The sequence below is a fragment of the Heliangelus exortis genome, chromosome 12 (genome assembly GCF_036169615.1).
Source record: "Heliangelus exortis chromosome 12, bHelExo1.hap1, whole genome shotgun sequence".
NCBI lineage: Eukaryota > Metazoa > Chordata > Aves > Apodiformes > Trochilidae > Heliangelus > Heliangelus exortis.
Genome location: NC_092433.1, coordinates 13,545,526 through 13,560,332, shown reverse-complemented (window position 1 = coordinate 13,560,332; position 14,807 = coordinate 13,545,526). Strand labels below are relative to the sequence as shown.

At 44.8% G+C, this 14,807-nt stretch overlaps 1 protein-coding gene across 1 annotated transcript in view; it reads right to left on the bottom strand.

The window, feature by feature from the left end:
• PTPRG (protein tyrosine phosphatase receptor type G) overlaps positions 1 to 3,042 on the bottom strand; it is a 385,824-nt gene extending 382,782 nt beyond the window's left edge. The window contains exon 1 of the mRNA XM_071756171.1: positions 2,480 to 3,042. Within this exon, the coding sequence (XP_071612272.1) occupies positions 2,480 to 2,564 (85 nt within the window). The 5' untranslated portion in view covers positions 2,565 to 3,042. The remainder of the gene's footprint in view (positions 1 to 2,479) is intronic.
• Between the last annotated feature and the right edge of the window lie 11,765 nt (positions 3,043 to 14,807).

Sequence of the window (14,807 nt, the reverse complement as noted above, 5' to 3'; positions counted from 1 at the left end):
CTTATTTCCTTTGTGGTTCAGGTGCAGTTGCTGAACAAAGAAAAAACAGGCTTTCTTTTTCTTCACAAAGTGAAGTGATTTGCAGGGGAGAAAATAGTGATCTCTCATTGAAAGAGGGCTAGATATGAAATGGAAGGAAGGAAGTCGCTCGGAAAATAACACACAGATATATCAGTTCTCTAGTCCTCCCTAGAAAAAGCTATGAAAAGGTACGAAAGCACTTGTAGAAGGTACTAAACGGTTAATATCTGGCCGGGATTCCCCACCAACACAAATTCCGATGATTTGCCATTGGATGTTGTCAGCACCAATGTCCTGTTATAGTCCACTGAGATCCTCCCCGCAGCTTTCCTGCCTCGGGCATCTCTGATGTACCAGATCAGAGTCTGGAGCGTCCCTGGCTGTCACGATGTTTCACTTACCAGCCCCTTGCACACAAACACACAAAAAAACACACACTGACACACACACCAGATATTACCCCTTTTCAGGAGAAGGCACAAAAGTGTAAGCAAGCTGCCGAGGTCTAACATGGTAGCTCTGCACAAAAACTAAATGCATAAAAGTCCTTCAGGAAAACAGATGCTTCCCAAGAAAACCTTCAGCAGCGAACAACCCTGAAACATTCCCAAGTATTACACAGCTGTTTTACGGCTTCAGTGCTGAAGAGTTTACCTACACACGGCAAACGTCCATAGACCTACGACTCTTTGTTTGCATTCATCTTTATATTCAAACCATAAAGCAAGTATTATCTGGTTCATATACGACTGATCTAAATCAGCAAGTCGTACAATACTGTCATATTAAACCTACATCATAGCCTGTTTTCCTGAAGCGTTCCTAGAGCCTCCTTTCTAGATGTAATTACTGTACAATATATATCAGAACCAGAGAGAAAGGCTTCACTCTGAGGGCTGAAATTGAGAAAAAAATCAATACAAAGAAGATAAATGTGTTTTCCAGAGCTGCAGAGGTATTAAACCTCACTCCAACTTATTTTCTTTTTGCTTCAAATCATTTTACCATGTGAGAAGCTGCTGGAAGGACTCTGATACGATGGGTCTACCACTTTTCTCCGTGTTTGGGGTTAAAAAAAAAAAAAAAAAAGTGAATTTTAAGAAAAAATTAAAAATAAACTTCAGTGGAAGTTTCTATAAAGCTCCCAGATCTTAATTCTTCCTTTTCACACTTGCCCACCTGGACTCAGACGAGCCCCGGGGCTGCGTTAGGAACCCCCAGAAGGGGCAGTGGCGGGGGGGCTGGCCCTGCCCGAGGCTCCTCACAGCACCCCAACCCCCACCGCAGCACCCCCTGAGCCCCCCGTCAAAACCACTGCCAGGAGGGATGGGGCGGGGGGAAGAGAAGACCGGGAAAAAAAAAAGTAAATAAATAGAGAACTTGGAGGCAAGGGGCGGGTAGTGGATGGGAGGGCCAAGCCGCATTGACTCACATAGCAGCGGGGGTTCGGGCTCGACACAAGCCCCGGCCCGGGGCACTGCACAAGGGGGGGAGCAGGAGGGAGGGAAACGGGGGGTGGGAAGGCGCGCGGCCCCGCGGGGGCGCCGGCAGCGCGAGAGCGCCCCTAGCGGGGGCCCGGGGCACTGCAGAGGCGGCGGGAGCCCGAGCCCCGTGCGGGTGCTGCGAGTTCCCCCCACACGGGCCGGGGGCGGGGGACAAACGCGGGTCTCACCGCGGGGTGCGGAGCGAGGGGAGAGGGTCCACACGGACTCGTTATGCACGGCCCCTGCGTTTCGGTGGGGGGCGAAGAGCGATGTACAGACACAAGCAATATGGGGTACGAGGAGGGGGTGTGGAAAGCAGGGTGGGTGCTGGGTGCCCCCCCCCCCTCGTCCGCACAGTCCCTCTCCGCGGAGTGTGGGGTGGTGGCTGCACAGAGCCAGACCCGAGTGCGGAGCGAGCGCGCAGCCCCGCGCTTCCCTGCCCTGCCAAGGTCAGCGCGCCGGCAGGGCGAGACATCCACCGCGGACACGAGTGGGGTGGGGAGGGCAGAGACCCGCGCACAACTAAGTTTTTGGCGGGGAACCAGGGGGACGGCAGCAACAAGGGATCGGAGCGCGGATTCACGCTCCCTTCGGGAAGGCAGGCAGCAGTCCCGCAGCACAAAGGGAACCCTCCAGGCAGACCCGCAAAAGAAGGGCAGCTCACAAGGACCCCCTCCGCCCGCCCCACGCCGTCGTGGGCTGCAGTCCACTGAAGAGAGAGAACACCGCGCTGAAAGCGCGGAGCCGAGCCCATGCACCGCACACGGCCCCACTCGTGAGCACCGCTGCCCGTAGCCGGGAGAGTGCCGCGGAGCTGGGAGAAATCCAGTGTTGGGGGCCACCCGTGCCAGAGATTCCCCGCGCTGCCTGGCGCATCCTCCGCACTCGCGGGGTGCCCCGCAGGCACCCCACGGGGGTCGCGGACACGTGTGGCACAGGGTTCCCCCCCCGACCCAATCGCCGCGCTCACTCACCGGGGAAGCACACCACATCATGGAGCACGGAGCTGGTGATTTTCAAGAAAAAGATCCACCAACACGGTTGCAGTAGCCTCCGCATGTCCAAAGCCGCACATCGAAAGGGGAAAGGGGCTAAAATAATTAATACACAGAGGGAAGAAGGGGAAAAAAAAAAAGACACACACACACAAAAAAAAAAAAAAAAAAAAAAAAAAAAAAAAAAGATTAAAAAAAAAAAAAAAACTTGTTGAAAATAAGTTTCTCCCCGCACCCCTCTTCCTGCGGGAGAACGCGGGGAGCTCCTGGTCGCCTCCTCAGCGGGGATAAAAAAAAAAACCCACCACGGTGGGGCAGGGGGAGGACAGAGACGGCGCCGCGGCGGGGCGCGGGGACCCCCCGCGGCACAGCACAGCACAGCGCGGCGGGGCGCGGGGCGGCGCGGCTCAGGCGGGCAGCGGCGGCGGGGCAGAGCGCGGCATGCCGCGGACGGGGCGCTCAGAGCCGCCTCCGCGCACGGGCGGGCGGGCGGCGGTCAGCCGGGGCCCCGGCGCGCTCCATCCTGCCGTACAGGAAGTGGCGGGCGAGCCCGGATCCTGCCGGAGACTTTAAAGCGGGGCGAGGGAGGGAGAGGGAGAGAGCGAGAGAGAGAGAGGAGGGAGAGGGAACGCGGCGGTGAGGCGAGGAGAGGCGGCGGCGCGCCGGGCGCCCCGGAGGCGCGCCCCCGCCGCCCTTAAAGCGGTCGCGGCGGTGGGGCGGGGGCGCGCGCGCGCGCGCTCCTCGGGGTCCCCGCTGTTGTTCACGCACCCGCAACCCGCTGCCCTGCGCCCCACCGCGCAACCTCCGCGGAGAGGGGAGGCGGTGCCCGCCCCTTCGCCTGCGGAGTTGGATGGAGGGGGGGGGGGGGATGTGTGGGGGGAGTTTTGAGGGAGAGAAGTGTGTAATGGAGCCCAGGCAATTCGGCGTTTGCAATTCCGGATTCTGCATGCTCATCCAAGCGGCATCAGTTTTAAGTTGCTTGTGTCATTACGCCGCCCTCGGTGCATGCTGCAGGGGGCCGGGGCTTCGTGTTGGGTGTCGGTGTCTGTCCCCCCTCGTCTCCCCTCCCGTCTTGTGTGCATCATTCTGTGTATCGCCAGAGGTGTCCGTCCCCCCCGCCCCCCCTCCCCAAATCATATGGTTCTCCGTCCCCTTTAGCACTGTGCATTGTTCCGTGCATTGCCAGAGGGTCCCCACAAAATCATACCTCTTCTCTTTTTTGTCTTAATGCTGTGCTGGATACTGTCAACAATTCTCACCAAAACCACAGAGCTTTTTTTCTCCCCCTCAGTATTATGCATCACCTTGAGTATTGCCAGAGGTCTCCCACAAAATCACACAGCTTCTCCCCCCAGTATTATACTGGGTATTGCACTCTACTCCCTCCAAATTTACGTTTTGTTTTTTTTTTTCTCCACCAGTAATATGCATCACTCTGGCTGTTGCCAGAGGTCCCCCACAAAATTCCTGGGTTTTGTCCTCAGTATTGTGCATTATACTACATGTATGCAGAGAGGTGCCTCAAAACGAGGTAGTTGTCTGGTATTTTTGCAGAGTCAGGTGAAGGCTGTCCCAAGGCACTCAGCATCCGACTCTCGCTGCACAGCCCCCCCACCGGCAGCAGTTTCTGAGTGAGTGATTGATAACTTTGCACAGGAAACAGAAAATGGTGTGAATTCAGGATGAAGGGACAGTTGCTTGTACTTGGCGTTTCCTGATGGTGCTCTGGTCTGCTGAAGCTTAAATTTCATTCAGAAGTAGTTTTTGTCTGTTTATTTGGTAATTATTTCCATTACAGTAATACTGTTTCAGAAGGGAAAGGGTTTGGCAGGGGTTTATCAGTGGCTGCTGTGCTCAGCTCTGGCTCTGTCATTTGCTGTGACCATCACCTCTTTCCTTACCTGCAAACCTTCCACATCTGTGGTGCTACCTGTGGTAGCAGGAGGAGGAACAGGGTAGGAAAATTCAGTAGAAATAATATTTATTCATCGGAATGGCAGTCATTTTCTCTTCCTCTGCCTCAATTTAGGGATCACTGGAGCAGAACTTTCAGGGCCTGGGTATTTACCACTGCTGCATTCTGACTTTTCTGGAAGAGGCCATGGCTTTGTGTCCATCCTGATTTACCCCATGGAGCACAGGATGCCACATCAGTGGATTCTGCTCCAGCCACAGCACCCCTATTTAGAAGGTATTACATTTCCATAGCCTTTCATTTGACTTTCTTTCCACAGCCCAGGTTATGCCTGCCAAAAATTACAGTTGGAAGTTAAAAGTGCAGTCCTTACTAGGCAAAACTCTTTCTCTCAATAGGGATTTTACCCATGTAAGGCTTTAAGGACCTGTTTAGATGTTCTTGGCTCTTGCAAGCACCACCCTTTGGGCTGCACAGAGTGGAGAAGACGCCTACGTAAGCATTTATCTAAAACAAAGCAAAAAATTTATAGGCCCTGCAGAGTTCTTATCCAACTTATTGTTAATTAAATCATTTCCCAAAACAGGTGGGGTTTTGAGCTTGTTTTCAGCTCCCATAAAAACAAAGATAAAATTGTATGAGCTTAATTTCCCACACTTTTTTTTTTTTTTTTTTTTTCCCTTTGAAAAACAAAAGCCAAATCCCTACCTGCCTTGACCTTTCAGATTCTGCAGTCACATCTGTGCTCAGTTACTTATTGGGCTGGTCCAGAGAAACCTGCAAAATATTCCCCTTTCAGCAACTGACTCCTAACTTTACTGACCTAACGTGACAGATAGGGAGGCAGGATCTCCTCCAGTACTGAGACCTTACCTCTTCAAATGGTGGCTCCCTGGTATGGTAAGAGGCAATCTTAAAGTGAGTTTCAACAGGTCTTCTTCCATGAGAAAAGTTACTAAACACTATTGCAGCCTCACCAAAGAGAAATAAAAGTAATGGATCTTTTTCAAAGAGCAGTTTGCATCAGTATGCACTCACTGATTCTCAATCCTTTGCAAAAGCTGTTAATTGCATCATTTTATTTTTTCCATATATTTTACATCAGCTTACAGTTTCCTATCCTAGAAAATGACCAATTTGAAACTGCCCCATATTTTGGAATTGGAGGAATTCTACATTTTCCATTCCTTAGAGGACACACGCAAGTGAGATATAAAATGCATAAGAAGGATACTGTCTCCTAAGGAGCACAGATGACTTCAGACTCATACAAGCTGCTTAGGAAGAGTTTGGAACAGCAGTGCTCCCATCAAAAACTAGAAATGTTCAGGCTGGATATTCACAGTAGTCCCCTCAGGTCTGAACTTCTAAAACCAAATCTGTAAAACCCCAATGTCAGCACGGACAGCTTGGTTCAGCATGCTGTGGTACAACATGTACAGTGACCCACTTTTCCTGGAGTGGCAAATCAATCATTGCATCGTCACACACTCGTTTGGGAGCTGCAGTGGTGGAAGTAGCTTTGTTTCACGTTACCAATTTGGGTGGGCAGAGAAATGGGGAGATATATGATGGAGATCCAGAGAACAAAATTAAACACGGTTAAACGAGAATCCATTTCCTGCAGTATCTCTTTGCCTAAGGCACAGTGTCTATCAACAATACACAGGTACAAATTGGCCTGGAGATGTAGCTTTAACTATCCAAACAGAGAAAACTGCATTAGCAGCATGCTGCTCTGCCAGCCTGGTGCCATGTGACTGGGGAGCATGTACATTAGATAAGACAGTTGATTCTTTCCCAGTGACTGAAGTACTGTGGTGTGATTAAAATTACTGCTACTGTATGAAGAGATTGTAAAGGGACATTATAATACAGTGCAGTTAAACCAGATTGATGAGTGTTCTGCAGATCTCTCAATATTTACCGTTAAACATGGTGGGCACTGTCAAGGTGAAAGGAATAGGATTAGCATCTCTGGTTGGCTTGCAACAGGGAATAAAAGATAAAAGTTATCTTTTTTTCCTCCTGTTTGAACAGGTAATATTTTTATGCCGCCTTCATCAACATATGGGCACCACTCCTGGGAAAGAAATGAAAGTCTGTTAATTTATTTGATCAGACATGAGAAATAATAGAAAACCGAAACGAATGCTCGCATTTGTCATACGTTTGAATTAGTGGAAAGCTGAAGAAAGGAGAAAAATATTGCAAGGAGTTCAAAGATGAAAGGTTTTATTGAATTAGGAAAATATTAATAGCATTAATCATTTCCAAAACAGGCTTCTTAACATCTATAATGACTATATAAAGGAATGGGGAAATAAAAAACAAATATAAAAATCAGATATAGAAATTTAGACTTTTTATGTTTAGAAAGAAAGGGATGAGTTTTCACTGATTTACATCCAGCTGGCCTCACTGGAATGGTTAACCTGTGGGGAAAATACCAGGTGAGGATCTAGCCCTGAAAAGATAAATCAGTGTAAAGTACCTGCTAAGCAGCTACAGTTCAGATTGTAAGTAATGTGAGTTATAAACTTCCAGGTTAATTCAGCAGCCCTGGTTTCTGCCTATCTTTGCACAGAAAGGAAAAAAAAGGATGCTGAACCTGAAGTTTCATAAATTATATTATTGTAGAGTTACTTTCTTGTAGCCCCAGGACAGATGCATTCTTCTTAGAGTATGCTGTGAGACTCTGAAACAAGGCATTTGAGAACCTGCTGAGAGACAGAGGTGGATTGCAGGCAAAGTAATGAGGAAATAATAAAAAAATAAAATAAAATAAACCTAAAAAGTGGGGTTTATTTCAATATATTCATAGCAATAAGCTCTCTGTTTTTTTTAAGAAGACATAAAAACAGGCTAACCATAGAGGCAGGTAAAGCAAAATTTATGAAAAATGTTGATGGGTGATGCAAAGAAATGCACTGCTGGTCAGAGATTACTGCAAGTGTCATTGGGATGCACAGGTGTAGCACTACCAGCAGAAAGGCAGCATCTGAGTGCTACTCCAAGATGTCCTGGCTGGGCAGTGTCCCACAGGATTTTGCAAAAGGCTCTTTTGGAAGACCAATACATTTATTTTCTTTTGGTCTAGAAAAGGAACCTCCACCTTAGGCTAAATCATTCAGAACAGACACTTGATCACATACTAAAATACCTACTTGAAAGCTTCATCTTAATCTTGCAGTCATACAGCTCTTTAGTCTCCTGAAATAGCCTCAAAATGACTGTGTTCTGTGAAAGTGTGTGTTTGTAACCAGCTCACTGGAGGGTCAGCAATGAGCTTCTATCTTTCAAAAGCAATTCTAGTTCAGCGTCCTGTGGTACGACCTTTCTAGGGTTGTGTGTGTTTAATTCACAAATCCTCTCTTGTTAAAAGAAAAGAAGAAAAATCTATTATCAGTGTAGCAGTGAGCAGAGCAAGCAATGTTAATGACTGGAGCTGAGGGATGAGCATTGAAAACCTAGCTTAGTGTCCAGCTTGTCTGTTACCACATAAGTAGCTCACCAGGAATACATGGTCTTTGCAGAATTTAAGGTGGAAACTAATGAGACAACAGACTTATGAACTTTGGTGGTGAAAAAAACTTATTTATAAGAAACAATAAAATTTGAGTTCAGTGCAAGTCTTGGGAACAGTTGCAGAAAAGCAAAAATCCTTCTGACTGGGAAGGCTCTACCCAGCCTCAGTGTTTTTAGCACTATCATGCAGTCGGCCAGTGAGATAACTACAACTGTCAGGTTTTTTCTACACAGTAAAGTTCACTCAAGGATAAGCAGTGTTTGCAGGCAGCATGAACTCAGGCTGAATATAAGCTGCTCTATGTGTGCAATGCTCTGGACCTAGCCATAATATACACACAATTATTACGAACAGTCTTCTTGTCTCTAATAGCCTCAAATTCCAGACCCCTTGTCTTTCAGAGAAGTCCAGAAAGCCAGTATCACATTGGGATTTCTACTCTTTCAAAGGCCTCATGCATTACAACCAGAACATCAGACTCCATCTTTTCCTCTATAAGGAAATTGGTGTAAATGAATAAATTTATTGAAGGCGGAATTTCTCCTATTCCTTTCCCCCTCTTCCATTTCACTGCTGCTATCACAGGAATTAGTGCAACACACCCCTGCCTTCCTGCATGGATGTCAAAAGGATGTGTCAGGACCTGCTTGTGAGGGATAAAGTCATAGATGTGCAATGGTCCCAAGGGAGAGAGGCAATGATGGCTCTGTAACAAGACATGCCCTTATAATAAAACACCATTGCAAATGGTGTCCAAAGCCAGGCCTCAGAAATTGATCCACAATGAGGATCAATCATGCAGACTGCAAAAAACACTTTCCTAACTAATCCCAAGAGCACTTTAAGGAAAAAAAAAAAATCTGTTCTATAAATGGTAGAACCAGTCTCAAATGTGCCTAAGAAAAGAAGAGGAAGTTGAAGAGGAACACTTGCCAAGCCCATATTCTTTCAGAGGTGCACCCTCTTTTGAGTGCAGGTGTAAGATGATGCGCAAACTTGTATATTCTGGCTACCTTTTTTGGATGGTAATATCTTACAACAGCCTGTACAGATGGAATACTTCCATTCCAGAAACGAGTGCAGCCCATGGTGGGTGTGGAAGATGAGGGGGAAGCCTTGACAGGATAAGGAAAGAAATAATTTGTATTACAAGAACAAGTAACTGTTACTTTATTTTGGGTCCCATGTGTTGCAACAGAGAAATTCCCATTGCAGATTGCAGCATAGTTTTGTCTTTGCCATTCACCTCTGGTTTCACAGATCTGTGTTTCTGAGGGTTTTTTTTTCTTATAACATTATCAGATACTCAAATATGGGCTTGTGTGAAGCACTCTGGATTTGAGTGTAGACAGGCAGTACATTAGCTAATATGATTCCATTAAAAAAGGATTCCATAGCCAGTGCCCCAATTAAATGAAGGAGCATATTAATAAACCTTCCAAAGAAAGGCATAAAATCAGATACTCACAGTGACCCCACAGACATGAGTGATAGTCAGATCAATGCATAGCCATAAGCACTGTTGAAAATAGTGAAACAAACCCAACATATCTGTGCCACTGAGATCTGGCAGTACCTCACACACAGAGAGTATCTTTTGTTTTCCCTAGTTTTGCTTTCCATTCCCTTACTCTCCAGCCAGAGATCAGTGTCATGAGCAGGAGCTACCCATCTGCTGGAGCTCATTCTGTCTGCTCTTGATGCCTAGCCTGAAAAGGGTTTCTTGGAAGTGTAAAGATGTTGTCCAAAAAGTTGAATAAGCAGTAAACCAACCCCCTGCCAGCTCGCATCCCTAATGCAACTGAAATTATTTTCATTCATCTTTCAATTGTCAAATATAGATGCACTGTAGCTGGGCAGAACTCCATTGACGTAAATGACTGGGCATTCACTTTCTTGGAACTACACCTACTTGGATCCAAGTCAAAGTTTTGCCAGTGCAAGGAGGGATGTGACCAAATGCCACAAAAATGCAGTTGCTACTTTCTGCAGTTGCCACTTTGGAAGCACTGCAAGACTGTGCCCTTATCTTTTCTACCCAGATTACATGTTTATGATGCATATCTTTGTGCCATCAAGGTCTGGTGGTTACAATGCACTATGCTCACAGCTACTGCACAGGAGGGTTTAAAACATTTTAGAATTTCAGCATCTGTTCTTTGCTGATTTCGGGAGGAGAATGGGAGAAGAGGATGCCAAGTTCCAGAGAAAAATGAACACTTTGGGCCAAATTCTCCCTTTGTCTACACTGGTGTAAATCTAATTAGTCTCTTCATCCAGCTGACAGGTAGATCTGAGCCAGTTTAGTATAGGGCAGAGTCAAGCCCTTTAATTTAGAAGAACACAATTGCTTCCTCTGGCCCATGCCCAAGAATATATGTATAAACTATACAATAGATTCTAAAAGAAGCTTTAATTGCTATTTTTTATTATGGGAGTGTTGGGAATAAGGATGCCATTCTGGACTGAAAACAAGACTTTCACAATGGAGCCAAAAAGGAGAATGTTTATCATTAATGCCGTAAAGAGGAGTACAATTAAAATGTGTTTAGAACCCTGAACCATTCTGTTAATCAACATGAACTTTGAATTCCAGGTCTTAAAATAACTTAACATGTGCAAATCATCTTAAGATACATTGTTGGGGAAAAAGAAAACTGAGAATAAAGTTTTAAGACTAATTCTTGGTAAAGAAATATGAGACCTCATAATTCTTCCCAAAGCATCACAGCTAGTAAAATATGACACTATTTTTTTTTTCTACAGCAGAAACACAACAGAGCAGCATCATTCTCTAGCGGTCAGCATTAATTGCAAACTGATGGCCACTTCTGAACATGGGAGTCTTTACTGGGCCACATTTAATTATGTTAACTGCTGACATGTCAGCCTGCCCAGCTCCAGCATCCCTGCTTCTCAGTGACATCAGCCGTAGCAGTCACACCACACGGGGGAGTCTCTCTGCATGCCTGGAAATGTTCCTGTTTCATAAATCACTCGCTTTGAAACCTGATTTCTCTGTACTGCAGTTTTGTCAGTTTGTCTAAGAGACAAAATAATACCTGCAATTCTTGTCAGGGCCAAAAAAACAAAGCCTAACTATGATGTTTTTATAAATTAATTGCTTGTAAGAAATGTGGATTGGATTTTGTTGGTGGGCAAATCTGTGGCAAGAACGATTCTCTTTATTAAGCACTGTTTAAACCACCAACTTACTTGGTATTTCCATATAGAACACTAAGAAAAGTTTGAGAAATATCAGCCATCAGATAATAAAATACTAGAGATTCTATGTAATCACTTAGGAAAGCAGAGAGTGTGACAGGTTCATTGCACAGAATGGCAAAATTAGCTCAGTACAGGGAAAATGGGACAACGATGCAGGAGGGGGATTCAGCCCTCACAATATCACAGTTCTCATTGCCATGTACAGCATAGCCTTCTACATTATAGCTGCAGGAATCATAGGCACAGTCCACAGTGTGGGCAGTCTCTGAGTGCACCTGTCCTGGGATTTAATGAGCCTGGGTATCTTGCCCAAACTCATCTTTCATGAAGCACAAGCCATGAGCAATGGACATATAGCCCAAAAATCATATAATGTGTCTTGAAGGGTGACCCATCCTCATTTCCCAAATCTATCTCAATCTCGAGGATACAGCTGTGATATGGCCCCTGAACAATGCACAAAGAGCAGTCCTGACAAGGATCTCTCAACACAGCAGCTTCTGTAGCACTGCATCAGACCATCTTAACGAGATTTCTCTTGGATTTTTATACATCATTCTTACAATTTTACCATGCGACACAAGAGACTTACTTGGCCAACTCATTGTTACCTGCTACTAATTCAGGCTGCTACTAGCACAATGTAGTATTATCCAGCAAAACAACATGTACTGACAAACACTGTTTAGTGAGTATTGGCTACAAATCTGAGACAGCCAGGGTCACTGCTGAACAATACCAAAAGAGGTCTCACTAGCTTCTTCTCCCTCCTCCATTGAATGAGCTGTTAATAGACAAGCTGTTATAGAGAAAAAGAACTAAATAGTTTACAAGCTTACATTTGAAGCCCTGTGAATTGCATTATCTGAGCCAGCTGAATGAGAGCCAAGGCAATCTCCCCACGATTTTAGAAAATGTGGCATTGAGGCATGTGGAGGCAAAGGAAGAATGACAGTGACCAGGTTTACAATATGTAAAGCTGGAATAATTACTGCTTTTTGTGGCATAGAATTTTTAGCTGAACCGTGATAAGCATCTCCTTTAAATAGATGTGTGCTTGTGTGTTCGTATTTTAAAACTTTCTCCCTTTTATGCAAATATTATTTTACAGGCTTAATAGAAATTCTTTGAAGTTGTCTTTTAATTTTTCCCCACTGGGCTCTTTCCCCTCCTACCCCTCTTTCTCTACACACAAGCCACCCTCAGTATGAGCAATGAACACATTTCTTGTTTATTACTCACTTTGGACACAGCAGTTATTCATAGGAACATGAACCACTTCCCATTCAGTTACCTGGACTATTATTTGGGCTCTGCAGAACTCGAAAATGCAGCTGAAAAGTTTTGGGGACCCTATTGTTACCAGCCAAGAGACCAACTGAGTTCTTTTAAAATTTTCTTTCTGTTCTTTAACTTTAGAGACATAAAAGTTCAGAACCTCAGAGACATAAAAGGCAGAACAAGAAAAAAATACAAACAGAGAAAACAGAAGTTTGAAAAGTAAAGAATGAAACCCTCAGATCATTTATTTTCAGACATACATTGGCCGAAAAGAATGAAGAAAAGGACAGTTAAAACCAAACCACCACTCAACACCGATCATTCAAAATTTCTAACTGATAAAAACTCAGAGACATTGGTGGGTTTTTCTGGTTATTTTGGTTTGTTTTTTTTTTTCCCACAAAAATAACTGGTTTTGATCAAGTATAATTTAAGTTTCAGGTTAAAGATTTAAATCTGCTTGCAAGTTCCCATCTTTTTTTTTTTGTCCTCCCAGTTGTATACAAGCTTTGGTTAGAAATAAGCCAGGTTACATCTCTAACCCATTGAGGCAATGATAGGTCTCTGAAATCCTGCAGTAAGATGCAGGCCTTACAATGCAGCCCTTAGAAACAACCAGAGGAGATCAGGAGATTTCTGAGATCATATTCAGCAAAGTGTAGCAGTGGCTTTTGATGTAACCTTCACTAATTGGTAAGTGTATTTGATAGCTCATTTACAGGCCAGTTTAACTAGAGAGAAATCAATCCAACAGGAAACACATTTTTTGCTTTTTAAAACAGATTTTGTGGTACATTATCATATAAATTTTTCACAAACTGAAAGAGCTTAGGTCAGTTATCCAGATGACAGGTTTTCCAGTCAGACTTGAGCTTTGCCCATCAAACTTTGTCTCAGAATCTGAGTATCTTTACCATACGTAAATCTTTCATTCATGATAACTTACAGTAGTAGCCACCTGTGCTTATATATGAAAAGAGAGCATTAGTCTGCACTCAGAAATCCAACATCCCTCTATATGGGGGCAGAATTTCTGCCACCGTTTTGTCAATGGCAAAACTCATGTTGACTTCAGAAGGGACAGAGTGACCTGATGACTTTCAGATACTTTCTTTGGCTTTCAGTCCTGCAGTAACAGTGCAGGTGAATCAGCTTTTGGAATTATATTCATCTGAGGTCAGACAAAGCAGAGATTATGCATTTTCAAGTCCTTGACTATGAAACTGTTGCAAATGCAAAGATCACTCTTACAGGGTATTCCTTACAGTTAATTTCACTAGATTTTTTCTTCATCCTTTTGGAACTTGTGCTTTGGCACACTTCAATACATGATGCCCTTTCTGTATTTTGGGGAGCTAATTCCTGAAGTCCCATCTCAGTAACCACTGAGTAAAATTCCTTTCAAAGACTTCAGAGAAACCATCATGTCAAGGGAAGTTTGTTTCACATTAAGGCTCAGAATTTAGCTAAATCAAACCTGGGAATTGTCCCCTTTTTTTTGGTGAGTTTGTTTTCCTGAGCTGTTCACTCTGCCCTCCTGTTGGATCCTTTCATGCAAGTTAGTATCTTCCTCAGGTTGGCTGATCTTTATTTCTGCTTTTAATATTCTCTATTAATTTTATTGTAGTGCACTTACATGTTGTTCAATAGTCCCCTATTACTGTAAATAAAATGAGATAAATAACTTGGCTTTCTTTCTGCATTTCTAATGTTTTGCAGCAGCCATCTCCACCCTTAACTGAGTATTTGACAGCGTTGCTGCCAGTATCTGTGAGAGCAGCTTCTGAGACCTGCATGCCCCTCACATGTCACCAGTTTTTATGCTAGTTAGATAAAGCTAGCTTGGAGTCTGCTGATATTACTGGCTGGCTTTATCTTGCAAGCAGAGGTACCAGTAGCATCTGTGCATCTGTTGGATGTGGCAATGGGGGCAGCTGCCCTCTTAGACACTGGCAGTAATAGCAGTGTTAATACGTGCATCTGTGACCAAACAAGATACTGCTTATCTACAGTATATATGAAAGTCACTGAGGTTCCTGTTTTCAGATCAGGTAGGTGTTAGTCCTATCTATCACTTACAGACTTTGGCTTAACTGGTTACTTAAATAACAATGATAAGATAGAAAACACAGTTTCATCTTTCTTCCCCCCTTGTGACTGATCTTTGCAGGCATCCCTCTGCCCTGGCCTGTTCCCCTCTCCTCAGGGACCAACCAGCACACTCAGAGTAGAGGAGGTGCCTTCCCCTTGGCTGCTGAGGGTCTGCAGAGCATTCCCAGCACCCTCCCCTCAGACTCCTCGGTGCCGGTGCAGTTATCAGCACACTTGGAGGTCAAAGCAACAGCTGAAGGGCT